Raw genomic sequence first — 27,626 nt, 5'->3', positions numbered from 1 at the left:
ATGCAGACAGGCACAGTGTGGTAAAAAGGACTACTTCATGTATAATAGGAGTACAGCAATGCTGAGGTGGTTGTTTAAAGAGCCAGCCTGGCCTGAATGGAAAACACTGAGGGTTTCCCCTGTTGTCAACATCACCAATGGGTAGGGTCATGCAGCTTGCCCTCTCTCCCTACCACTACTGCTGGGGGGGGGGGGGGCAAAAGAGAGTAATTAGAGCGAAAAACAGCATGGGAGAAGTACAATGGAAATAGATGTGAAAAGATGGTAATGGAATGGTCCACATCTCAGAGGGATTGGCTCGTCATTGCTACAGTAACAACCTTAGTGGTCCTGCTGGTCATTACGCGAACACTTGCTAGCATTGGCTCGCGAAACTACCTCTAACTTCCTCCATACTAGACACAAATGCTTAAAATGAGATCCAAAAGTACAACTGACTCTTTGGAATTAGATACCATTGCCAAAACCCTGAAGTATCCCTTTAAGATGTCTGGAGCCATGTGTGCGTGTGTGGTATTGTTAACAGACAGAGAGCCCTCGTCTCCTGACCACTTAACCAGCCACATACACCCAGTCAGGTCTGCAAATGCAGATGGTCTACTGCCACCTAGTGGGTAACAGGGGAATGTGCGCTGTATTTCCATACGCTTACATAACAATGTTTATAGTTACAAGACAGACACCACTCAGCCCCACATGTCAGGTTTTCTAGAACCATTTCAATGATAGTTAATTAAGTTTGAGCTGAACGGTAAAACATCACAAAATATGCAAAGACGCTATCAAAATCCCATCAGTTTTACAGGATTGGCTTTCGCAAACCACACACTGCTATAAACTGGGTGGTTCGAGCCCTGAATGCTGATTGGCTGATAGCTGTGGTATAGCAGACAGTATACCATGGGTAAGACAACATTTTTTTACTGCTCTAATTACGTTGGCAACCAGTTTATAATAGCAATAAGACACCTTGGGGGTTTGTGGTATACGGCCAATATACCATGACTAAGGGCTGTATCCAGGCCCTCTGCATTGCGCATAAGAACAGCCCTTAGCCGTGGTATATTGGCCATATACCTCACCCCCTCGGGCCTTATTGCTTAAAAATAAACTAGGGGGTCTTAACACGGAATGCTGATAGGCTGAGTGCCCTATACCATAGGGTTGAAAAAAATACATTTTTACTGTTCTAATTATGTTGGTAACAAGTTTACGCTAGCAATAAGGCACCTCAGGGTTTTGTGGTATATGGCAATATATTACGGCTAATGCATTGTCATCACATAGCGTCATGCCTAAGAGCCCTTAGCCGTGATATACTGGAAATATACCACACCTCCTCGTGCCTTATTGCTTAAGTCTACACTGTTCGCCAAGTAGCCTATACAACGGCAGACTGTTGTTTAGGCCACTCACAGAGTGGATATGAGCACCCAGCAAACCATGCCGAAAGCTCCTTAAGCACTACTCTCAAATCCCACTGCAGTGGCTGCTATAGGAAATGGATGCTGGACTAGCTATAGGCTGTAAGCCCATAAGCACTTTAGTGATGCTCTCCTTCCTCTCCACTGACCTAGGGAAAGGAGAGGCAGCCATTGTTTCAATTCTTGATCCAGGAGGGGATGAATGCATAGAATTAGGAGTTAGAATAACAAATGTAATTTAAATAGATCAAATGTCTCTGCTGTAACCAAGAAGCTTGATCTTGACATCTAGCCACTTTTGCTAGCAAGTTAGCAAACCAAATGCATAGCTGGAGCCCTGAGCTGGATATAATTTAAATTTGACACATCTTATATGTCTTATTAGTTATAATTAACTTCTAGTTAAAAGCAGCGACGCATCCCCCATTTTTTTTTTTTATAGTATTGAAAATCCTACCGTTTGTATTTCAAAATATACTGTTTATACCATATATCGGGGTAACATCCATGGTGTATAATGTGTTATTAAACAATGGGTGGGTCTAATCCTGAATGCTGATTGGTTAAAAGCGCATTTCAGCCGGTGTCCATTCCACAAGTTACCACTGGCTAAATCTATGCCGTTAAAATGCCTATTTACTCTGTTCCATCTGACTGTGCAATCCACTGTCTCATCAGCCCAGGCAGGGAAGTAAACTTGATCACTTTAAAAAAAGCATTGAGACATGATCTCACATTTCTTTTAGACTAACATTTAGTTTAACAGTGGAGATTTGTATAAACCTTGCTGTCGGTCTCGCTGACATTTGCAACATAGAATTTGAGTATTGAAATAGAAACCATCTCCAACTGTCCCATAGTAATGAATGTGGCCGAAGTTGGGACAAGACAGACAAGCAGCATTTCTCAGCCTGCCAGTCAAAATCATGAATTTGCTGGCATAATTTTTATGGATATATACAAAGAAATATATATTTTTAAAGTCTAACAAAATGAAGTGCAACTAGTTTGCAGTGTTTCCAGCTTCAGTTTGAAGTTATTGTGTTAGCTGTGTTGTTGGCTAGCTCCTCTGAACAACAAGTGTCCTGACAAGTGAGCACATTATCCATGTCAGGCGAAATCATGGCTCATTAGCTCATTGTTATGGATGTATCCAAATAAATGTCACTAGAAAACAGCTTAAACAAATGCACCTACTGTTATTCTGTCTGCACCGTTTGACGTGACTAAGTTAGCCATAGTTGCCTAGCTAGCATTGTACAATAAATGGGTAGAAAGAACAAGAGAATACAACAGTTCTTTAACTAGAAGACATGCTGAATTCTCCTTTATAGCAAGGTCGGCAAAAGTAGCAGAGTGAAGACAAAATCACTATAAGTTTATTTCATACTATCGTATCATGTATAGCTGTATGAGAGAAACTGAACTTGTGGACCTTGACAAAATGGACAACTTAAAGAATAGTGGTGAAGCATCCCAGTGGTGCCCTAAAAGACTACCACCTCCCCCTGTCTCTCCATATCTGTCCCTCTTCCTTCCCTCACTGTCTCAATTCCCCCATCTCTCAGGGTTTCCTGGAAATGGAAGCTCAGAGTCTCCGTATCTGCATGACTGCCTGAATCTCTTCTCCAGTGGTGCTGTGTGGGACCATGACTGCAGCTAGAACCACGAGCTGTCAGCCCAGCCTAATGTCATCACTCCAGTCTAGTGCGCATGGCTCACTGCAGCGCTCTAGCCTCCAGACATCCATCCACCTCACTGCCCTCCCCACTCCCAGGAGGAGTTCCACTATGATGCCAACTCAATGCCTGATAGTATACAATACAATAGGGGATGTTGTTAGCCTAGTGTTGTAGTGATTATTAGCACTGCTGTTAGCGTCAGTAGCTTGGCTATTAGTGTGTGTTAGTTCAGCGTTCGCACGCCACAACACTCAAGCATGCGGGCTTTGAAAGAGTTACAACACCAGTCTAAATCCTTGAGGAACAGCATGTATGTATTTTGTCATTTCTCAATGTGTACATTAATGCTGACAGTACATCATACACCATGTAGGCTACATGGATCAGAATGCACACAATAATTAAAAACAAAATGGTCCTTTGGGGACTTTAGTTTTTTTGAAAACCATGACTCAGACAGGACTACCACTAAAATAAAGCTCACATTTCCCATCACATTGTGTGGGTGGGCAGTAATGTCATCTTCCCAAGCTGAACAATTATAAATTCAGTCCACAGCCAACAGAACAGTGAAAGGTTCATTCCCAGGAACTATGATGTATGGTTAATGTGGAGCACATGGAAAACAGACATGAGTGCATGGAACAGTGACCACTGATGAATAAGGCTATCTGCATATAAAAGGAGGGTAGTTTGCCGTGTGTGTGTTTGCTCAATAGGAATCCTGCAGTGGTCTCGAGGTGCGGCCTGCTGCATCTTAGATAGATCAATAAGCCATTAAAACACAGACAAGAGTCATAGTCTGGTTGCCCAGCCCTCATTTACTACCAAGCCAATCAGTGGAGCACCTTCTCTCGCTCTCATTACAGAGGCCAATGGAGGTAGGGCGGGGCAGTAAACCATAAAAACGATATCGGTATCAGTGGCGGTCAGTGCCATTTGTGATGACGGAAGACCTTATTTTTTAAAATCATGAGCATGGCCTTATTACTATTACAGCATGTTGGATGACTTTCACTCACATTCCATTCACCCAGTTCAATGTAACATAACTAATTTACCCTATACCCATCATGAGGTTGCTACAATCTAGCCTACGAATGAAAGTGTACAAAGTAGGTGCACACAGGTCGATAGAAACATTTGAGATGCTAGACAACAACACATTCAATACAGCCTTGCACACTCTTGCCTGCATCTAGCTTATCTAGGGTAGAATCATTAGTCCAACAGTTGCAAACGAGTTTCGCGTCACCATTTTTGAAAAAGATTTGTTGAAAACTGTTCAACTATTGTATCTCTTTGAGTCCACTACTCACCACATTTTATGCACTGCTAGCTAACTGTAGCTTATGCTTTCAGTACTAGATTCATTCTCTGATCCTTTGATTGGGTGGACGACGCTCGTCGGATGTGGCAGGGCTTGCAAACTATTAGACTACAAAGGGAAGCACAGCTGCGAGCTGCCCAGTGACACGAGCCTAACAGACGAGCTAAATTACCTCCATGCTCACGTCAGGGCAAGCAACTCTGAAGCATGCGTTAGAGCATCGGCTGTTCCGGACAACTGTGTGATCACGCTCTCCGCAGCCGATGTGAGTAAGATCTTTAAACAGGTCAACATCCACAAGGCCAGACGGATTACCAGGACGTGGACACCGAGCATGTGCTGGCCAACTGGCAAGTGTCTTCAATGACATTTTCAACCTGTTCCTGACTGAGTCTGTAATACAAACATGTTTCAAGCAGACCACCATAGTCCCTATGCCCAAGAACACTAAGGTAACCTGCCTAAATGACTATCGACCCATAGCACTCACATCTGTAGCCATGAAGTGCTTTGAAAGGCTGGCCATGGCTCACATCAACAACATTACCCCAGAAACCCTAGACCCACTCCAATTTGCACAACTCCCCAACATATCCACAGATGATGCAATCTCTACTGCACTCCAACCTGCCCTTTCTCACCTGGACAAAAGGAACACCTACGCGAGAACGCTATTCATTGACTACAGCTTATTCACTACAGCATTCAACACCATTGTGCCCTCAAAGCTGATCACTAAGCTGAGGACCCTGTGACTAAACACCTCCCTCTGCAACTGGATCCTGGACTTCCTGACGGGCCAGGGTAGGTAACAACACATCTGCCACGCTGATCCTCAACACGTGGGCCCCTTAGGGTTGCGTGCTCAGTCCCCTCCTGCACTCCCTGTTCAACCTCCCCCTCAGGAGACTGAAAAGATTTGGCATGGGTCGTCAGATCCTCAAAAGGTTCTACAGCATAGCAACTGCTCGGCCTCCCGACCGCAAGGCACTACAGAGGGTAGTGCATATGGCCCAGTACAACACTTGGCCCCAAGCTTCCTGCCATCCAGGACCTCTATACCAGGCAGTGTCAGAGGAAGGCCCTAAAAATGGTCAAAGACTCCAGTCACCCTAGTCATAGACCGTTCTCTCTGCTACCGCATGGTATGCTGTACCGGAGCGCCATGTCTAGGTCCAAAAGGCTTCTTAACAGCTTCTACCCCCAAGCCATAAGACTCCTGAACAGATGATCAAATGGCTACCCAGACTATTTGCATTGTACCCCCCCTCTTTTACACTGCTGCTACTCTTATCTATGCATAGTCACTAACTCTACCTATATATTACCTCAACTAACCTGTGCCCACGCACATTGACTCTGCACTGGTACCCCCTGTATATAGCCTCGCTACTGTTATTTTACTGCTGCTCTTTAATTATTTGCTATTTACATATTTTACTTAACACTTAATTTTCTTAAAAGTGCATTGTTGGTTAAGGGCTTGTATGTAAGCGTTTCACTGTAAGGTCTACACCTGTTGTATTCAGCGCATGTGACAAATACAATTTGATTTGCAGCAAGAGCTCTGATAGGTTGGAGGACGTTCTACAGACGTTGTCATAATTACTGTGTAAGTCTATGGAAGGGGGGTGAGAACCAAGAGCCTCTTAGGTTTTGTATGTAAGCCAACGTACCAAGAGGAGGACGGAAACTAGCTGCTCTCCGTCTACACCATGGTGCTACCCTACACAGTGCTGTTGAGGCTACTGTAGACATTCATTGCAAAACACAGTTTTAATCAATTATTTGGAATATATTTATTATAGTTTTCTGGGGAATTCACTGAGGATGGTCCACCGCTACCTCCTCTGAGGAGCCTCCACTGATTGGTATTCATTCACAAACCCGTATGGATTTTTACTTTACTATCAAAAAAAGGTATTTTAAGCATTTGATTTTTTAAATATTAAATAATGACTAAAAATGATAGCAATCACCAGTTTTTAATCGCCAGTAAGCATATTTAGAACTTGTATTATTCATAAATATCAAATACTGTAAAATAATTGAAAAACTACAGTGATATGATCATTTTGGCCATGTCGCCCAGTCCAACACGGAGGACATGATTCCTGAAGGTTTCACAGGTCTGAATAACATGGCTATATACAGGGAGTACCAGTACCGTGTCGACGTGCAGGGGTACGATGTAATTGAGGTAGCTATGTACATATAGGTTGGGGTAAAGTTACTAAGCAACAGCATAGATAATAGGCAGTAGCAGCAAATGTGGTGAGTATGAAAGTGCCTATAAAGAAAGGTTCAATGTATATATGCTTGTGTCATCCCACCCAAAGTGGGTGAAATGTCACTAAAACCTTTATTTTTTTAATTTTATATAAACTTCAGCATCTAAATAGTATACAGGACTGGTATTCTATTATTTTGTTTTTACTGACATCGATTTGGAATTTGAGACAAATGAGGGAGTGTTCTTACATACAGAACCATAATAAATCAATATAATCATATGCTTTATCAATCACCCTTTTCAGTTTAAATAAAATCAACAACCTGTTGTTTCAAGTCAGTAAAACATTTTATGGTAAGAAAGGATCTATGGATGGCTGGAGGGAGAGATACTCACTCAATGTCTTTGCGGACGGACCCCAGCAAATCTTCTCTCTCCCGGATGGCAAGGAAGTTGGCTTTGGTTTTGTGGAATTCGTGAGTGTAGTCCTTGGGTACAGCAACAAACAACAGGAGTTAAGGGGATGCAAAACTATTAACCCCATGGGAGTTAAGTGAACATGTAAATGATGCATGCAGATCTCAAGTTAAGACTAAGAGATGAGAGACAAGGGGAGAGAAACAAAGAAAGAGGGAGGGAGAGAGAGAAAAAGGTAGAAAGAGTAAGAGACAGGCACAGACTTGCAAGATGTCTCTGTGTCTCTGGAGCGTGTGCATCAGGGCTGCGTTAAGGGACGTCACCCCCGGGGTGCTGGTGTACTCAGCCATCTTGTCATTTACACCTGTGAGCTGAGAGACACAGCACCATCAGTACACATATACACAATGCAAGATTCAACCATGTTGACATGCCTATGATAGTGAAGCTGAATAAAATTATTTGGTGTTTAGTCTTACTTTGGCCAGAAGCTGTTCAATCTCCCCAGACATGGTCTCAAACATTCTGTCCTGCGTTGAGTTGTTGAGGAGGGGAGCAGTATCTGAGTTGCTATAGCACGGAGAGGAAGACAAGGAGGCCATTAGGACTCTCAACATGTGGGCTTGGTGGAGGTACTGTATCACCATATTTGTAACACCTATCAGTCCAATCAGATCCATGAACACCAAGAAAAAGAGAATCTCCATTGAAAGTGCTTTATAGTCCAGGAAAAGGCTTAATCTCTGTTTGGGAAACTGGCCCCGAAGGTGTAGGCTAGGATCTAGAGGAAGGGGCTAGAAACTTGAATGGGACTGGGCACTCGTCTAAATGGAACTGGTTTTAGTCTTACCTGTCTCCTCGACGGCCATCTCTGGAGCTGCTGTAGCTTGTACACAGTTTACTGAAAGACACCAGCTTCAGGTCCAACTCATTCTCCAGTTGCCTGGCCTGCTTTCGCAAATCTGGAATGTGCAACACACACACAGTTTGGAATTGAGAAACAGGGTTGGCATCAACAGTAATCTAAGCCTACAGAAAGACTAATCCACATAGCTAATGAGTCATATTAATAATATGTTGTCTTTTTCATATAAACGTTAGTTAAATATCCAACTTTTTCTGAACATAAGTACCTTATTCAATTAGCCATTATACAATAGTGGTAGGTAGTTAACGTCAGCTAAGTGGAGACAGCACTTCTCTAATCATCCTGCTGCTGTTGACAAAATAACTTGGCTGGCTAACCAACTAACGTTAGCACACAGACATCATTTGGCTGGCTAACCAACTAACGTTAGCACACAGACATCATTTGGCTGGCTAACCAACTAACGTTAGCACACAGACATCATTTGGCTGGCTAACCAACTAACGTTAGCACACAGACATCATTTGGCTGGCTAACCAACTAACGTTAGCACACAGACATCATTTGGCTAACGTTGGCTGCACATATTGATAACTAACTAGCTAGGTGAAATTGAAATCACAATTTAGCTACCTACATTTTTATTTCGTTAGCTAGCGAACTATACAACGAATCTAAAACAGCTAGCTAGCTACAAGATATTTGACGGTAACTCGCTAGGCTAATCAACATTAGCTAGCTGAGTTCGTGGACAGGCCACCCGACCCAACGGCGTGTAGATTTGCTCCAAATTTGACAACACTTTTGGCATGTAAACCCCGTTAAAATTTACCAAACATCGTTGCAAATGTATCAAATAGCTGTCTGATCGCACCCTAGTTGTGCCAGTTTGCCACCTCACCTTCCCAGTAGTTGCTGCTTCCTCCTGCCATTTTTGTTGTCCAACGTCATCAGCTGACGCACCGCCCACCTACAGGACATGGAACTTGAAAACTCCTACCACACTATAAATGCGCCTCCCGGTGCGGTTATCGAGTCATGTGCGGCATCCATTGACAAACTGGTCAGCATCTTGGGAACAAAAAACGGTGTATATATAGCCTCGTAGACAGTAATTGATAGCGGAATGATTGTGTGAGAAAGACAGCTACAGACCACACCTGCCAGTAGAAGATATGTTGCCTTGAATGCCTTCTTTCAGATAAACTGTGTCCACAGAAGCAATGAGGAATGCTGTGAAACTGGTCCGATTCTCTCAACATTCCACTTCCCCTTCCCATAAAAATAAAATGGCAAATGCTTAGTAGTCTGCACACAAACAACAGCATTTTGACATCTCAAAATCCAGTCTATTAAATTGGCTAAACCTAATCTGCAGTAACACATTTTTCACCTCACAGCAGCCACCATGCAAATTGTCTTCAAACAAAACATTAATTCATTGGTTGTCCCCTAGTGGCAATGGTGGGTCAATAGAAAATGCTACAATTCAGCTTTAACATTTTGCTGCCATGTTGCTGCTGAATGACATATACATTATAATCTGGTTGATAAAAGATGAGAGCAGTGTCAAAGCAACAAATTAGGACATAATTCATTTTCTTTCCATATTGTTTAATTCGTCAATGTCTTGAAGTGTTCATGTTAGCATGTCTGTCATATCACCACATACAACATAACAGGTTGGTTTGTTATGAAATGTGTGTTGTAGTCAGGGTTAACATGAATTGCACTTATTTTTCCTCATTCAAATAAATTTGGCAACAGTTCATTATCTACAATCAATTCAGTTTCATATAAAAAGAAACAAAAATAACCATTTACATCAAAACCCCAACATCCATTCAGATAACACTCTCCATCCCTCTCAAACACACAATGTAAAACAAATAGAAAAATAACTTACTTTCTCCCCCTAAGATTACCTGGCGTTGCTACAATATTGATGATGTGCAACTGAGATGATAGGAGTCAGACACCCCTGTAAACTAGTGGTCCTTCACCCTGGTCCTGGAAAACTACATAGCGTACAGGGTTTTGTTCCAGCCCAGCACTAACATAACTGATTCGACTAACCAGCTACTCAAAAAGACCTTGATGAGAGTAGAATTGGGAGGGTTAGTGTTGGACTGGAACAAAAGTCTGCACACCTTATACTCCTCATAACCAGGGTTGGTGACCACTATTGTAGAGGAAGATGCCCTCCTCTCTAAACACTCTCCCACAACTGCTGGATGGTTCTAGAGCAGACGTTCTGCACCTATTCAGTAATGTAGGGTTGACATCTAGCACAAGGATTTGATAGAATTATGATTTGTACAAATAAATCATGAATGCATGAAAAAAAAAATACATCTATATGTTGCGGCTGATGATTAAAGCTGATGATTAAAGCTGATGATTAAAGCTGATGATTAAAGCTGATGATTAAAGCTGATTATTAAAGCTGATTATTAAAGCTGATGATTAAAGCTGATGATTAAAGCTGATGATTAAAGCTGATGATTAAAGCTGATGATTAAAGCTGATGATTAAAGCTGATTATTAAAGCTGATTATTAAAGCTGATGATTAAAGCTGATGATTAAAGCTGATGATTAAAGCTGATGATTAAAGCTGATGATTAAAGCTGATTATTAAAGCTGATGATTAAAGCTGATGATTAAAGCTGATTATTAAAGCTGATGATTAAAGCTGATGATTAAAGCTGATGATTAAAGCTGATGATTAAAGCATGGCTAAGTCATTTGCCATCTTAAGGGTCATTTTGAGATATGAAACGTGTGTAGAAAGAAAAAGCATAGATTCTCTTTCAAATGGAAAAACATTAAGAAAACCATCCATTTGTGATTTACAGTATATGCATCCATTTCAAACTGCTTTCCCTGAACAATTAAATGGGGAATCTTGTATTTGTATTTAACATACAGTGCTTGTAGTAAAATGCAGAGGGCCTTGTGCTGTATGTCCAAGAGGGCACATGAATAAGCAGAGGGCAATAGAAGTGAAAACATATGCAGCCTGTGAACCCAGCCCATTGTAAGTCTTCTGCTCTGAAAGAGTGCATCTCTTAAAATACTCCAGACCCCTGGATGAATCCTGGAAGACTAATGTCTTCCATATCACCTGAGTATATGATGGATCACAGATCATAATCTGTACTAGACCATAATCTGGACAAGATTCTAGTATATCTAGTACCCACACCACCACGCTTCTGTACTGTAGCCCTAAAAGAGAGTGGCGTGTCTAACTCTACATCAGCCAAGGCACTGTGTTTGATGCTCCCTCTGAAAGACTGGCTAACTGGACTGTGACAACACGTACAAAAACCTTGAGAAACAGACATTTCTTTAATAATTTCAAATGACTGCAATTGGTATATTAATTGGTACTAGTTCCACGTTTAGGTATCAAATAAATATATGGACAGGTTGATGAGTGGCTAACTGCAAAAGTGTGCATGTGTGTGTTGCGTGCATGAAGAAATAAAAAGGTTGCCCAGCTCCACTAGACCTTTAGTGTGCATCTGTAAACAGAGCAAAGCAGGTGTTAATTTGGACGATTCGGCTTGGACACCAGCCATAGAGGACTGTTGTGGTCTCTGAAACAGCGCTCTCTGGTGGGCGGGAGGAGGACAGGCAAATGGAGAATCTTATAGGGACGGACAAGAACAAGCCCTCCCTGCTCCACCTCGTCCTCTCCAGTAGAGCATAGCCACAGAGCACAACAACGGCCAACTCAACAGTCACAGGGAGGGGCAGTAGTAGTAGCGCAATTCCACAGTAACAGGGTGAGACTCAGATTTTTCACTTTAAAATGTATTTCAAACAAAAACTATACAACTCTATGCACTCTAACTCTACTATAATTTCCACAGAACATAATAAAAAAATGGAAACAGAATGATGGCCCCAACAGCACAAACTGTAATTCTGCTACTAAACTTTGTATCTGCACTGCTCTTCAAGTAAATGTGTTATTGTAAAATGTTCTATGGAAATGGTTAAAAGTAGTCCTTGTGCATCGAGTTTTACAGTGTGTTCAACTTTGCAATCATTGGTTTTTGTTTTAAAGTGTTAAATCGGAGTCTCAGCATCACTCTGTTAATGTGGAATTGCCCAGTACTAACAACAGGGTCATATTCATTTGGGCACACTGTAGCAAAATGTTTTCGAACAACAAAGTAAAAACAAGCGTTTCTGTTTCCGTCTGTTTTAATCTGTTTGGTGCCTAATGAATAGGACCCAGGTTGGCCATGTATGTATGTCTATAGTATATATGTATGTGGGATATCAGAGTTTGTTGGCGTTGGCGTAGAGCGTGTCCTCATCGCTTTCGCTCTCATCCTGGAACTCGTTGGAGAGCAGGGACTTCTTGGAGCCCATGGAGGTAAGGCGAATCTCGTCCTCGTAATCGTCACGGTGCTGCCGCAGCCGGTGGAAACCATCCTTCTGCTGGTTGGATTTAGCAGAGCACACACACCAGATGATACAGGCTGTCACCACCAGGGCCGTCATGGAGGCCGCTGCAGGGAAGGAGATAAGAGAGACAAGCATATATAAACATGAGGCAGAGGCACAAAACAAACATATGTCCTAAAAACCTACAAAATGTAACTTATTCACCTTGTTTTACTCCCTACAATAATCCCCGGGCCGACTACATGAAAAATCTCTCGATATGCCCTTGAGCAAGACACTTAACCCTAATTGCTCTAGATAAGGGCATCTGCTAAATTTATATATATATATTTTTTTTAATATATATATTTTTTTACTTAAAAAATTCGATCTAGCAACCTTTTGATTACTGGCCAACGCTCTAAACTCTAGGCTACCTGCCGGATCCAATGACTAAAATGTAATAAAAAAAATAAAAAATAAAAAAACAATTCTCTGCAATCATCTGGCAACATTACACAAAAGGTAAAATCTCCAAAAAAAACAGCTCTCCTCATGCTTACCTGCAGTAGCCACAACAAACTCTCGAGGCAGACCAAAAATGCGGTTGTCCATGTCAAACTCTATGATGATGGAGCTGGCAGCTTCATATGACGACACAACCACCTCCTGCCGTTGTTGCTGGTAGCCATCAGCCACAGCCTCTATGTTGTGGTTTCCTGGTGCCAGAAGAGCATGGAAGTAGCCTCCCTCTGCAGTGAACACCCTCACACCTCCGTTCAACACTATCATGGCCCCCACGATGGGCTTCCCACTCTTATCCTTCACCATGCCACGCACACCTTTATGGACCTGAGGGAGAGACAGAAACACAGATTGAATGTAAAGTACACAGAACAAAAATTAAGTAGCCTTGTCCAAGCCAGAACGGCCAATAGGGCAGGAGCCTATATCCTGTTACTGTAGCGTAAGGCAGCTTGATGTACAGAACAAGTATACCCCCTAAACAGGATGCTAGTCTATCGCAGGAAGATAATGTAATATTGTAATAATGTAATAGACTAAGTAATATTATGTTAATTTCATCTTCTGTGGCAATACCTGCACATGTATGCCATAAATGCATTCAATAATGTATCAAACAAACGCGTTTGATTAGTAACCAATTGGAGCCCCGAAATGCATTAATTATTATTATCAAACACACTCAATAACTCATCAAAGCATTTGTAAACTTAATGAATGCATTTGTATTACATGACCCCAGGTCAGAGGTCAAGGGTATTACTGACCTCCACCAGCATGCTGAGCAGTGCCTTCCTATTCTCAGCCCACAGCGTGGCCAGCTGTTTGGCCGGGGGAAACAGACAGCAGCCTGTATACACCGTGATCTCTGGACAGTGGCCAAAGTCCACACTGAAGTCCTAAAAAGACAGGATAGGACAGGACAGACACAACAGAATAGCCATATTGACGACCAGTAAAGCTTAGTCCAGAATGGCTACTGTACTTTAAAATCAAACAATTGATCAGGCTCTTACACAGTTAGTTGAAGTTAAATACAGACTTAGCAGTGGAAGTCGTGTTGTTCCAGGACTCAACAAGCAGATTCCTCTTTGGGCCGGGTGACAGAACAACCTTTCTCTTGTGAGAGATATAGCATTAGGAAGTAGGGTATGAAACATACCTTCATACTGCCCATGTGACTTTGTCTCTCTGCTGCTCTGAGTACTCCATCTGGGATGTTACCCACTGGGGAGAGAGGAGAAGAGAAGGATGAAACATAGGAGTCAATAGATGTATATAAGCCATCTTTTCCAATTCACCACTTGGAATGCAGTCTATAGGTCACAGTGGTCTATTTGTGGTGCTGTTGGTACATACTCTGGCCATTGCTTGGACATCCCGTATCCCCCAGGTGCATCTTGGGATGGTTGCTGGCATACACATTGGCCAAGTACTTCAGCGTTTCCTCATTTTCAACTGAAAGAAAGTACACTATTAGTTAACTATTTATTTGATAGATTTCTAGTATTCTATATTTGGAGCCCCATGTTCCTACCTGGCTGTACAGGCTTGTCGTAGGGGTAAGTAGCCAACAGGGAGCCTCCATCCAGGGCTACAGAGAGTGTGAAGCCCCTCTCTAAGATCAGGTCCATCACTGCCCTGGTTTCTGGCTGAGCCTCCACCACCCGCTGGGAGGCATTACCTACAACAGCAGCACACACAGACAGGACACCATCAAACATGTAAGGGCATGTAAGTACACACACAACACAAACATCTCTGTCTATACACCAACCACAGCAGGTACTGACCAAAGAAGTCAGTGTCCAGATCTTTCCCGTGTGTGTTGGTCATGCCCACAGTAGAGGTGCACTGTTTCTCTCTGGCCAGCTCTCGTCCATCTGGGTTGATGGAGGGAAGGATGACGATCCGCGTCTCGTTAATCAACTGTGGAGAGAAGAGGGAGAAGGATAAAGAGGAATGAGGGGTAGAACAACAGGACATCAGTTATATTTAAAGGGAGCTTTTTTATTTTAGAACATTAAACTTTTTTGCAAGTTCTTTCCTTTTTAAAGTGTGGTCGATAAAAATATCAAAATTGTATGAATATTTAGTAATTTTAAGGCAACACAACTGTGCAAGGGTGTGAATAATTTCACTAGGCACTATAGTTATGACTGGTGTAGTAAAAACATCAGTAAATCATCTCACCCTGGTGATGGTGGGGTTCTTGTCGTAGTTGATGCAGAGGAAGGCAGCGAACTCCAGCAGGAGCTCTGTGCCAACGGGGGCATTGCCATGGATACCTCCCACCAAGCGTATCTTGGGCTTGGCCGTTTCAGGCTCGTCTGGTTTGTTGGAAATCTCCAAGGCCCAGATGGTCCTGTACTCCACACTCTGGCCCAAACTAGACAGAAGAATGCATGTTATTATCAATTCTACTGTAGATTATTACCTAGCAGACTCTTCTGCAATGACACGTAGACTGTAATTCCAACCATTTGGAGGAGAGGTTTTGAGGTTAGCCATTAGGGGTACAGGTGGGCAGGTAGCCTACCGGTTAGAGTGTTGGGCCAGTAACCGAAAGGTCGCTGGTTCGAATACCCATGCAGACAAGGTGAATCTGTCGATGTGCCCTTGAGCAAGGCACTTAACCCTAATTTGTTCCTTGGGCACCTTACAACCATGGCAGACCTTGTAAAGCAACACATTTCACTACACCTATCTGGTGTATGTGATAATACATATACACATATTTTTTTGCATGACAAGCTAAATTATTTTGATTAAGAGCAGTTACACTAGGGGTTAGAGGTCAGGGTTAACCTGGGCAGAGAGGTGACATTTGATGAGGAGGTCAGAGGTCATAACTCAGGCCAGCCTACCTTTGCAGGGAGGTCCTCTTAGGGAAATTAAGGTCTAGATGTTAGACATCAGGTTAGGGTTTAGAGGTCATAACTCAGGCCTACCTATGCAGGGAGGTGATCTTGGGGAAGTTGAGCGTCAAACCCCTCAGGAACTCTGACAGCTCTTTGTAGCGTCTGTATCTGAAGCTGCTCTCTGTGATGGTACTCTGAACCAGCTGCTCCAGCCCCTGGCCCAGAGACAGGTCCTTAATGAAGCTCTGGAACACCACCTCTGCAGGGTCCTGGGTGGCTCCAGGATCCTTGGGGGCCTGGCCATTGGGCTCCGAACGCACCCGCGTCAGCCGGAAGTCTACCAGCTCCAGCCCCTCCTCTGGCACTGTCGCGTAGATCTTTACTGAGTTGTACCTGAGAAGAAGGGGAGGGATGGTTAGGGCATAGAAGGTTGTTCATTCTAGTTCTGTTTCTATGGGTTAGGGTGGGGTTAACCCTCTAATTTATCTCAGTTACTTCTACGGTTCTGTCTCTCACCCCCGTGCAGAGGCGGTGAGGTGATACGTCCCAGGGACCAGAAGTCTCCAGTAGTCTCCAGCTAGGTTGGTTGTGATTGGATGATCGATCTCCTCCACCATGATGGTGGCATTAGGGATGCCTGTACCATCTTTAATATCTATCACCATGCCCTTTACTCCTCTGTGGACCTGCAGAGGGACACACACACACACAGAGGATGAATACCTCAAATTCAAGTTGGTGCATTTGAGAAAGTAAATGGGCAAAGGGAAAGAGAGAAATTATACGTTTACATTTCTTTTTTTTTGAGAGAGAGAGATGAATGAATGAGCGAATGATAGCATAGTGAAGGGCAGTATGTAAATATGCTGACCTGGTGGATGTACTGCAGTAAGGCTCTGTGGTTCTGGTCCCAGTACAAAGGCAGGTGTTGGGCCTTAGGGTACTTCACACAGCCCAACTCTATGGTCACCTCAAAACAGTTAGTGTTCAGGTAGTTCCAGTCCTGCATCCCACCTGGCGAGAGAACACAAAGAGAAGTCAGATACACACATTGTTCCTCTTAGTGTGTGTATTGGCATGGGAAGGCACGTACCGGCAACATTGTACCAGTTGGCGCCGTTGGTGATGCCGTCCTCAAAGAACTCCGAAGGGTAAAGGTCCTCACAAGGGTGCCCTTTGTGCATCAGAGCATTTTCCTACACACACACAAAAGGGAAAAGGTGACAACGCAATACAAACAGCAGAATTGAAACAGTAAACTTATCAAAAACTGTCCAATGTTTTTATTAACTTAATAAACAACTTCACAACTGCTTGAATATATTTAGTAAATGGGGTGATATAAGGACCCAAATTGTGTGTTGAAGTCCACTGACCTGAGAGTAGGATCTGGCCACCTGTTTAAAGACCTTGTCATCAGGACACTTGCTGTACTCCGTACGTCCCTGCTTGTCGTCATCATATGGGTAATTGACCACCAATGACCCTGTAGTGGGCAGAGAGGAATTACCCAATGAGAATACAATATAATTTTTTTTATAAACATTGAAAAATGGGGGAGCTTAGGGCTTACCTCCATGTAGGTTGGCTGAGAGTACAAAGGGATAACTCTTGAGCCAGTTCATCACAGCGATGGTCTCTGGCTGCCTGGGTTCAGTGATGGTAGTAAACTGGTCAGGGAAGTTACGGTTCAGGTCAAAGTTGTTACTGTTGTTGCGTCCCGTGTACCCTCTGACATCACCTGCGAGAGCAAAAGAACAAAATCTTAGCTAGCAAGCTAGACAAGCAGTCATCATCGTGAATCAAGTCGACAATCTACTGGCAAATTCTTTTCAATCCTTATGAAGAGAAATTATAGACTAAATATATCGGTGCTCAATTGAACATCAACATTACACGACAAGTTGGAAATCGCAAATTCAACAATGACTGGTTTGGAATGAATCAGTGGCTAACTGCAAGAGTTGCAAAGCAATCACTAGCCTGCTAGTCAGTGGCGTGGGTGTGTGGTCCAAGTCTGGGTTTAAGGGTATTTTTTCCAAGCTTAAAAGGATAAACATTCACATGCAACACCATGGGCCAGAAAAGGTTGAAAACATTGGCCATGCTGTCAATCCAGCATGACTTCTGCCGCGTTCAAGACAACTGGGAACTCTGGAAAAAAAAAACAAGCGCCGACTGCAAAAATACCTTTTGGTCATCCAACTCAGAATTCCAAGTTGTGAACTCGGGCCTCTTAATAATTAATAATTTGGTCCCTTTCCCCCTCGTAACTTAGCCTACTGTTCTGACTTGGTGGTGTACATGTAGTTTATAACCTGTGTTAGAGAAATGTAGTCATCGAATATTGTAAGAGCTTTCATTGTCTGCTTATATGCCCCCTTTATTTATCCTATGGTTCTGACTTGTTGTACAGGGAGAGCGCTGTAAGAATGGCCCATGTTCTAAATTCTGTCATTGTATATTTCAAAAGTGCTGAACAAATGGTTAGATTGACTATGTCCATCCTAGCTCACTCATTAATGTCATAATTGAAATTACAGATTGCCTCTTATCCACTCGTTGTCCCCTTATGTCATAGCTTGTACATATCAATTGTCAGTAGAAACAGCATTTGTTTAAGCAAGTCAGCCATAGGTTTTTTCAAAAGTCAGTAAATTAGGCTGAATGAACTGTTTTGCTGCCAGACAAGGCTCCGCTGTAGCAGTGGTAAGGATTCACTCCAAGGTGCTGAAAAGAAAGCTCTGCTGTTGGGACAGCTTTACGTCTGACACTTGTTTTTATTTACAGCCAGACAGTAACTTAGGCCAGGTGTTCCCAAACATTTTCACTCAGGCCCCCTTTCCAGCACTTGGGAACATCCTGCCTATACATTTTGCCTTGTCTAATGTGTATTCCTGTGATATTTGAGTGACTCAAGCATTACAACTGTTGGGTTCGACATTTTGAACATTGAGATATTAAATAAATGATCGAGAAAGAAGCATAGAATCAAAGGAGAAAGTGAAGGGTTCTCTGTGGAATGTGTTGGGGGATGGGAGCAGAGCACCGTGTTGGTATAGGGAAGACAAATGGATATCTGTGGATCAGGAGGTGAGGGGTGAGGTCAGTTCCCCTTAGGGGAGTAATCAGGGTTAGTATCTGGTTACCTTCTTTCTCTTGGGCATAAACTAAGGATTGGAGAGAAGGGGTGTCTTATGTAGGATGTATATAACCAATGGAGAGAAATGTTTTGCTGTCTGATTACAGCTGTACAGAACCTTTGGGAAGAATTAAACTTGGTTAAAGCTTCTCTAGTGTCCGTGGGTTTTTTACTCTGAAAAATAAAACCCTAACACAACAAATCTATGGGCTAAAAAAACCTAGCTAAAAAAACTGACATGGGCTAGTTGATCAACTGGACATTTCTTCCAAATGATAAATAGCTCTCTAAGGTATGCAATGACTGACATGAGAAGAGACAAACTGATGATGCACTTCCCAATTTCTAAATTGCTCCTTGTGCGGATACTATTACAACTTTCAAGAGTACGTTGAAAGCCGGACTGAGATCCTTCAAAAATAAAATAAAACAAATATATATATTATTTTTTTTTTTTTGGGGGGGCACTGACTTTATGCTACTGGTAATCATGTTTAATGTCTTAATTTAGGGGTACACTGTATTTTTATTGTGGACAGGCAACATCTTTCACAAATAGACCCCACACACACATTCCTCTCTTACCCTCCCTGGCGATCTCATAACCATCTGGGTTCATGGAAGGCATGATGTGTATCCGGGTCGTGTTGACCAGCTGGGTGACCTCAGGGTCGCTGCCATAGTTATGGCACAGGTACTCAATGAGGTTGAGGAGCAGCTCGCGTCCCACCACCTCGTTTCCATGCATGTTAGCTATATACTTGAACTCTGGTTCACCTAAAGGGGAGAAAATAGTGGGAAAATACATTTGTTAAAGTGTTAGTGCTATTAAAAGAGAAGTAGGGCAGAGTCGGCTGGGAGAGAATGAGGGCGGAAGTCTCCTGAACAAATTCACACTCAATTAAACTAAAGCACACTATTCATTTGAAAACCCTCCTTATCCTTGCACTGTAATTTCTAGGCCACCCACTATTGAAAAAATACATTGCTGTAATGGGCCTGCAGATAAGAGTGAGTACCCCCACATTCAAAAGGATATGAAGCTACGAGATCATTGAGCTGAAGCAATAATATCAGGATCTTTTACAGGAAAAACTGCTATTTGTTTTACACTATGAATTTCTGTGTATGAACACAATCCAGTTACTGTAAGAAGTTAGATCAACATAAACCACAGCCGTAGATTGAAGGCATTGCTTTAGAGTTAATAGTCTCTTCTGGAGCTCCAGTGTCACCAAAACACATCCATACCTGGCTCGTGGACGGTGGGGTTGTCTGATATCACCATGACGTAGAGCTCACGGTCCTCTGCTGACTTCCCAATGGAGTAGAGATGAGCGATGGAATGGAACCTGTTGCTGTACCTGTTGTGTTAAAAGAACAAGGCTTTTTCACATTTTATTAAAAGCTCTCACATCCTAACATTACTTGCTAGCATAACATTTGAAATGCTTAATTACAAAGGCAAGCCTATAAAGCAAACATAACAGTACATGCGCAGGAACAGCTCCATGTCATTGTAATGGTGGTGGCGGAAGTCCTGTGGTTGGATGGGCTGGTGTTCAGGCTGGGCTTGGGGCCAAGCCTCCTGGGGAGTGGAGCTCTCGTTGGCCCCAGAGGTCCCCATCTCAGAGGTGGTGCTGGAGGTTTCGATGGTGGTGGAGTCAGGGTCAGAGGTTGTGGTAGGGACAGAGGTTGTGGTAGAGACAGTGGTAGCGGTAAAGGGTACGGTTATGCCACCTGTGGGTTCATTTCCCAGGGGTGCCAGGGTGAAGTTGAGCTCAGTGGCCTTGCCCTCCACCACTTGAACCCCAACTACTGTCATGGGCATGTACCTATGAAGACAGAAATATTGAATATGTTAATTTTGTTGCAGTTAAAATAAAACATATTATAAATGCAAAAAAACGAAGTAAAAACCCTGTGCACAGCAGTGTGTCTAAATCCAGGTGATATCTTTTAAATGTATTTCACCAGGAAGTTTCAGGTATAATGGGAAAGTACCAGAACAGGGAAATATCTTAGAGGAAATGAAGCTCTAAGATGTGCATTTACTTCATGTAAGAAAACACCATGCACTAATCAGTTCAAAGGAAAACAGACAGGAACTAAAAATCAGGAGTAGAGTATGCTTCTTTTGTTAAAGACTTTATTTTCTGTACCCTGTGCCTGCAAGTTAGTATAGCGGCAGGAGAGGAGTTCATTCCTCCAGCAGTACTCACCCTGTGGCTATAGCTGAGACATTGTATGTCCCAGGAAGCAGCAGGCGGTAGAAGTCACCAAACTTGGCCGTGGTCAGGTTATGGTTGATGCCTGCCACCACGATGCTGACATCAGGCAGAGCTGTCCCATTGGTAGCCTCATTCACATAGCCTCGAACTCCAATGTGAACCTGGGAGATCAACAGGATAACGTCAGAAGAGATCTCAAACACTGTTTCTATTACCTCAGTAGCTGGGAACAAATGAAGCTCAAATAACTGAAGTGCTGCCTAGAAGTAAGTAACTACTGCAAATGGATGTCAAGATGGAACAATCTCTTCAATTCAAATAAATAAATAGATTGAGTACAGTAGTAAGAACCAGAGAGTAGTTAGGAAAACTACAGCTAGTCAAATGTGCAATGAAAGTGTGTGTGTGATAGTTTAAAAGTTTGAGTGTGACACTGTGTCTTGTGAAAGCCAACCTGCTCCAGGTAGGCAATGAGTGACTCCCTGTTATAGTCCCACTCTTTCTTTAACTCGGAGGCCGGTGGAAATTTACAGCAGCTCAGTTCCATGGTGATCTCCAGGCAGTTTCCATTCAGGTAGTTATAGTCCTGCATGCCTCCTGAACAGGGATGACAAATTGTACCTTATGTCAAAATGTTTTCCTGCAAACATTTCAAGATCTCTCTGCTTGAAAACCACTCACGAGGACATCAGTATTAATTTTAGAGGCACAACCTAAAGAAAGTGGACAAGCATACAAAATAAACTGTCAAAAGAAAGTGTGTTGACTTCTGCTGAGGTCATGAAAGCAACAGCATGAACACAGGCCTAATGCTTTGAGTCAGGAACATCCTTAAATCTACACCAAACCCAGGATGTAGGCTAAAGGTGTTATCAATGCAAAGTGCCTCTGGCAGAGCAGAGTAGGCTGTGGCCAGCACCAGCCTTTCCTCCAGTCCAGGGCTGCCTGGTGGAGGAATGTGTTTGCTGTGGCCTGGTGCCACCTGCCACTCAGGCAGCATTCCCAGGTTGTTTTCAGCACAAAGCCTGACAGCAGGCAGGCAGGCAGTAGGCCTCGAGAAGGTTGCCATGACTGGGTTTGATCGGCAGCATTTTAATTTATCAGACCCATATGCATTGGGCGCCTAATCTGACTAGGGCGTCCATCCATGGTGCTCAGAAAGACAGAAATCAACCAGTGTAATCCATGTTGAAAGAACATGCAAGACGAGGATGCAACGATGTGTGGTCCTTATTGAAATAGAATGTCCACTTTGAAGATGTTAGAATAAACTGTCCACATGTACTTTTCCTCTGCCAACAAGCCGAGCAAGGAACAGCTAGACACTAGCCTGTCAATATACCATAGTCCCCATAGAAGAAACGTTTACCCAGGCCTATTCTATTGGTCAGCTTGTCAATAAAAAAAATTGCCTATTCCAAACAGACTCTGGGACAATAGATGCCAAATTCATACAACCAGTAGGCATAAACAACAATTAACAATTAAAAAGTTAAAAAGTAATGAGTCTGATGCAACAGATCAGAACGTTTAGCTTAAAATATTGATAAACTATTATTTCTTCAGATTATAAACGCAGCAACGTGCACAAGACAGTAGGCTAAGTGTAAATATTTGTTCCATAACGCAATTAGCAGGAAAATTGTCAAAAGCACAGCGCACATGCGAGCAGTTTCATGTGACAGAGATTAAAATATTATTTAGAAATTTAGAAAGAGGGGAGATCTAATATGCCACAACTAGCATGGGTCGCTAATATGACTAGGATTGTGCATTTAACTACTGCACAATGAAAGAAAGTTGATATAAAATCATTTCCTTCAAGGATATGGTCAGATTTTGGCTAGGAGACTTTGAAGCAAGGTTAGACATGCCTCATAACACGTAGTAACACTTTCAGGTTACAAACATTTGAGTATGATTTCAAAATGCATACTGCTCATTGCAAAGTGGTGTGTGACGCGCTGTTTGAGACGCTGTAGTAGCAGCTAGTGCTGTCTGACAGATTTTACACTCAAAGGTTTTGTATCTCTCTATGCTTTACACGTGTGATAAAGGAGATGCATAACAAACGCACACGCCAATGTTATTCCACTAAATGATGCAAAGTAACCTATAGAGTATAGACCGATAAGCATGACCAATCAAATCTATTTCCATCAAATGGTACTTCAATCAACGAAAAGTCTAAAAAAGCATTATTTCTCAATTAGATGTTTTTCTTCTCCCGGACAATTGGCCTGCATCAATTTTATTTAATTGGCTTTTCTATTTTTGTAAATGTTATTAAAATCATCCAAAAGCTGGTTATTACCAGCTAACGGAAATCCTGAACCCAATAGAAGTAGGATACTCAACCCTCTTCCTCATTCACACAAACAAGGCCAACTCACTCTGTCATCCTTAAACAGACACAATCCAGGGTACAAATGCACGCACCCACACACTAATTCACAGGAGACAAACAGCACAAACAAGGCCAACTCACTCTGTCATCCTTAAACAGACACAATCCAGGGTACAAATGCACGCACCCACACACTAATTCACAGGAGACAAACAGCACAAACAAGGCCAACTCACTCTGTCATCCTTAAACAGACACAATCCAGGGTACAAATGCACGCACCCACACACTAATTCACAGGAGACAAACAGCACAAACAAGGCCAACTCACTCTGTCATCCTTAAACAGACACAATCCAGGGTACAAATGCACGCACCCACACACTAATTCACAGGAGACAAACAGCACAAACAAGGCCAGCTCTTTCATCTGAATGTGTGAGGCCTACCAGCCTCAGGTTAGAAATGCTGCTGTGTGCATATGATATTAGACAGCATGATGTGGGCAAGATACAACACAGCAGATTCAGCATTTACATAATCAAATGACACACACAACAGAGACAGCTAACGTGACTGCTTGTGATTTAGCCAACTACAGGATGTGGCCCAAATACAGGAATCTTCAGAAGGTATTTGACACAGAGAGGGAAAGGAAGGGAACAGGAGGAGGAGAAACAGAGGGGAGAGGAAGTGAGTGTCCATCCAGCCATCATTAGTTTGTGACTAATAATTTACCAGGGACCAGTTAATAAAAAAGTAATATCCAGAATGGCGGCTGTTTAATCCACACACATCAGGGTTGAATGTGTGTGTGTTAGGCAACTTCTCACTGAGAGAGGAAAGGTATCAGAAAGCACAGAGTAAGCCCTTACTAACACAATACTGAGTCAGCCCAGGACAAGCTAGAATACAAGCCAGAGTGGTACACAGAGTGGTACAGCTGTTGAACATCCTCTCAAATGGCTGCATCACTGTGACTGCCTGGCCTGCAGATTCATTCTGGGTACTGTGGTTTTGGTTGACTGGTAAAGACTGTTGTAAAATGGCACAGTAAGAAATGGCAGCAGTTTTACGGGCGCCCAACCAATTGTGCTATCCAGAGCTTCTGGATATCAGGACAGCGATCACTCACCTCGAATTAGACAAAGATGTTTTCTACAACAAGGATGACGCACAAGATATTCTCCAAACACCCCACAGGGCCGACATCCCCGTTATTTGCAAGAGGAAGCAACGCAGGTACAGAGGACAAAGAGCCGGATGCCTGGTCAGGACCCGGCGAGGGCGACTGGGAAAGCTGCCGTTACCGTCAATACTACTCGCCAACGTAGCGGGATATACGCTGCATATTTGTAAACATCAGCTGGTGCAGGAAATCTAAGGAAGTCTCTAGAATTTGCTCACCTGAAGTAGAGTATATTGTGATAAATTGCAGGTCACACTATTTGCCTAGAGAGTTTTCAGCCATACTTTTCGTGGCTGTTTATTTACCACCACAGACAGATACTGGCACTAAGACCACACTCAGTCAGCTGTATAAGGAAATAAGCAAACAGGAAACCACTCACCCAGAGGTGGCCTCTGTTTGCTTATTTCCTTATACAGCTGACCGAGTGCAGTCTTAGTGGAAGTATCGGTCTGTGGTGGTAAATAAACAGCCACAAAAAGTACGTCCCCACAGTGACTGTACGTACATACCCAAACCATAAGCCATGGATTACAGGCAAAATTTGCACTGAGCTAAAGGGTAGAGCTGCCGCTTTCAAGGTGCGGGACTCTAACCCGGAAGCTTACAAGAAATCCTGCGATGCCCTGCGACGAACCATCAAACAGGCAAAGCGTCAATACAGGGCTAAGATTGAATGATACTACACCGGCTCCGACGCTCGTCTTGTGTGGCTGGGCTTGCAAACTATTACAGACTGCAAAGGGAAGCACAGCCACGAGCTGCCCAGTGACACGAGCCTACCAGACGAGCTATATCACTTCTATGTTCGCTTCGAGGCAAGCAACACTGAGGCATGGGATGAGAGCATCAGCTGTTCCGGACGACTGTGTGATCACGCTCTCCGTAACCAACGTGAGTAAGACCTTTAAACAGGTCAACATACACAAGGCTGCGGGGCCAGACGGATTACCAGGACTTGTGCTCCGGGCATGTGCTGACCAACTGGCAGGTGTCTTCACTAACATTTTCAACATGTCCCTGATTGAGTATGTAATACCAACATGTCTCAAGCAGACCATCATAGTCCCTGTGCCCAAGAACACAAAGGCAACCTGCCTAAATGACTACAGACCTATAGATCTCACGTCTGTAGCCATGAAGTGCTTTGAAAGGTTGGTAATGGCTCACATCAACACCATTATCCCAGAAACCATAGACCCACTCCGATTTGCATACCGCTCAAACAGATCCACAGATGATGCAATCTCTATTGCACTCCACACTGCCCTTTCCCACCTGGACAAAAGGAACACTTATGTGAGAATGCTATTCATTGACTACAGCTCAGCATTCAACACCATAGTACCCTCAATGCTCATCACTAGGCTAAGGATCCTGGGACTAAACACCTCCCTCTACAACTGGATCCTGGACTTCCTGACGGGTCACCCCCAGGTGGTGAGGGTAGGTAGCAACACAAATAATCGGTTCCCTCTGCCACGCTGATCCTCAACACTGGAGCTCCACAGGGGTGCGTGCTCAGTCCCCTCCTGTACTCCCTGTTAACCCACAACTGCATGGCCAGGTATGACTCCAACACCATCATTATGTTTGCAGACGACACAGTAGTGGTAGGCTTGATCACCGACAATGACGAGACAGCCTATAGGGAGGAGGTCAGAGACCTGGCCGGGTGGTGCCAGAATAACAACCTATCCCTCAACGTAACCAAGACTAAGGAGATGATTGTGGACTACAGGAAGAGGAGGACTGAGCACACCCCCATTCTCATCAACGGGGCTGTAGTGGAGCAGGTTGAGAGCTTCAAGTTCCTTGCTGTCCACATCAACAACAAACTAGAATGGTCCAAACACACCAAGACAGTCGTGAAGAGGGCACGACAAAGCCTATTCCCCCTCAGGAAACTAAAAAGATTTGACATGGGTCCTGAGATCCTCAAAAGGTTATACAGCTGCAACATCGAAAGCATCCTGAGTGGTTGCATCACTGCCTGGTACAGCAATTACTCAGCCTCCGACCGACCACAAGGCACTACAGAGGGTAGTGCGTACGGCTCAGTACATCACTGGGGCTAAGCTGCCTGCCATCCATGACCTCTACACCAGGTGGTGTCTGAGGAAGGCCCTAAAAATTGTCAAAGACACCAGCCACCCCAGTCATAGACTGTTGTCTCTATACCGCATGGCAAGCGGTACCGGAGTGCCAAGTCTAGGACAAAAAGGCTTCTCAACAGTTTTTACTCCCAAGCCATAAGACTCCTGAACAGATAATCAAATGGCTACCTGGACTATTTGCATTGTGTGCCTCCCCCAACCCCTCTTTTTACGCTGCTGCTACTCTTTGTTTATCATATATGCATAGTAATTTTATTTATGTACATACTACCTCAATTGGGCCGACCAACCAGTGCCCCCGCACAGTGGCTAACTGGGCTATCTGCATTGTGTCCCGCCACCCACCAACCCCTCTTTTAAGCTACTGCTACTCTCTGTTCATCATATATGCATAGTCTCTTTAACCATAACTACATGTACATACTACCTCAATCAGCCTGACTAACCGGTGTCTGTATGTAGCCTCGCTACTTTTATTGCCTCGCTACTGTATATAGCCTGTCTTTTTACTGTTGTTTTATTTCTTTACTTACCCATTTTTGAACTATTGGTTAGAGCCTGTAAGTAAATATTTCACTTTAAGGTCCACACCTGTTGTATTCGGCGCACATGACAAATAAACTTTGATTTGATTTGAAGAGTTTAGATATAAAACCACAAGACAGTTGTTTGGTGGGTTATTATAAATCTATTTGATGCCAGGCCTTATGGCGGAGGCATAGCACAAAGTATTTTTCTACAGTTTTCATAATATTTCATGGTAGAGGAAACATTGCAACACTTGTTGGACTGCCTTGCATGACTGTTAAATGTCAGGGTGTGTGCAAGCCCCAGTCTAGTTATGCTAAGCCGACAGCT

General features: G+C 43.3%; 2 protein-coding genes across 4 annotated transcripts in view; both read right to left on the bottom strand.

The window, feature by feature from the left end:
• Nucleotides 1-8,974, bottom strand: part of LOC115141768 (Golgi SNAP receptor complex member 1-like) — a 51,816-nt gene extending 42,842 nt beyond the window's left edge. Inside the window, exons 1-5 of one of the 3 annotated variants that reach the window (XM_065000323.1) lie at nucleotides 8,856-8,974; nucleotides 7,937-8,048; nucleotides 7,566-7,656; nucleotides 7,350-7,457; nucleotides 7,066-7,157 (exon numbers count right to left, since the gene is read on the bottom strand). In XM_065000323.1, the coding sequence (XP_064856395.1) occupies nucleotides 7,066-7,157; nucleotides 7,350-7,457; nucleotides 7,566-7,656; nucleotides 7,937-8,048; nucleotides 8,856-8,886 (434 nt within the window). In that variant the 5' untranslated portion in view covers nucleotides 8,887-8,974. Of the gene's footprint in view, nucleotides 1-7,065; nucleotides 7,158-7,349; nucleotides 7,458-7,565; nucleotides 7,657-7,936; nucleotides 8,049-8,786 lie in introns of all 3 variants that reach the window. The other 2 variants (XM_029680947.2, XM_029680949.2) reach the window with 2 other exon arrangements.
• A 577-nt stretch (nucleotides 8,975-9,551) lies between these two features.
• The window catches only part of LOC115141767 (carboxypeptidase D-like), a 35,135-nt gene continuing 17,060 nt past the window's right edge, over nucleotides 9,552-27,626 (bottom strand). Inside the window, exons 3-21 of the mRNA XM_029680946.2 lie at nucleotides 21,570-21,712; nucleotides 21,107-21,276; nucleotides 20,378-20,719; nucleotides 20,136-20,248; nucleotides 19,470-19,661; nucleotides 17,316-17,483; nucleotides 17,119-17,228; nucleotides 16,836-16,938; nucleotides 16,614-16,756; nucleotides 16,259-16,428; nucleotides 15,833-16,135; nucleotides 15,075-15,270; nucleotides 14,675-14,810; nucleotides 14,419-14,565; nucleotides 14,241-14,339; nucleotides 14,044-14,108; nucleotides 13,649-13,780; nucleotides 12,920-13,208; nucleotides 9,552-12,481 (exon numbers count right to left, since the gene is read on the bottom strand). Of these exons, the coding sequence (XP_029536806.1) occupies nucleotides 12,249-12,481; nucleotides 12,920-13,208; nucleotides 13,649-13,780; nucleotides 14,044-14,108; nucleotides 14,241-14,339; nucleotides 14,419-14,565; nucleotides 14,675-14,810; nucleotides 15,075-15,270; nucleotides 15,833-16,135; nucleotides 16,259-16,428; nucleotides 16,614-16,756; nucleotides 16,836-16,938; nucleotides 17,119-17,228; nucleotides 17,316-17,483; nucleotides 19,470-19,661; nucleotides 20,136-20,248; nucleotides 20,378-20,719; nucleotides 21,107-21,276; nucleotides 21,570-21,712 (3,254 nt within the window). The 3' untranslated portion in view covers nucleotides 9,552-12,248. The remainder of the gene's footprint in view (nucleotides 12,482-12,919; nucleotides 13,209-13,648; nucleotides 13,781-14,043; nucleotides 14,109-14,240; nucleotides 14,340-14,418; nucleotides 14,566-14,674; nucleotides 14,811-15,074; nucleotides 15,271-15,832; nucleotides 16,136-16,258; nucleotides 16,429-16,613; nucleotides 16,757-16,835; nucleotides 16,939-17,118; nucleotides 17,229-17,315; nucleotides 17,484-19,469; nucleotides 19,662-20,135; nucleotides 20,249-20,377; nucleotides 20,720-21,106; nucleotides 21,277-21,569; nucleotides 21,713-27,626) is intronic.

The sequence above is a fragment of the Oncorhynchus nerka genome, linkage group LG14 (genome assembly GCF_034236695.1).
Source record: "Oncorhynchus nerka isolate Pitt River linkage group LG14, Oner_Uvic_2.0, whole genome shotgun sequence".
Lineage (NCBI taxonomy): Eukaryota > Metazoa > Chordata > Actinopteri > Salmoniformes > Salmonidae > Oncorhynchus > Oncorhynchus nerka.
This window is presented reverse-complemented; position numbering and strand designations above follow the sequence as displayed.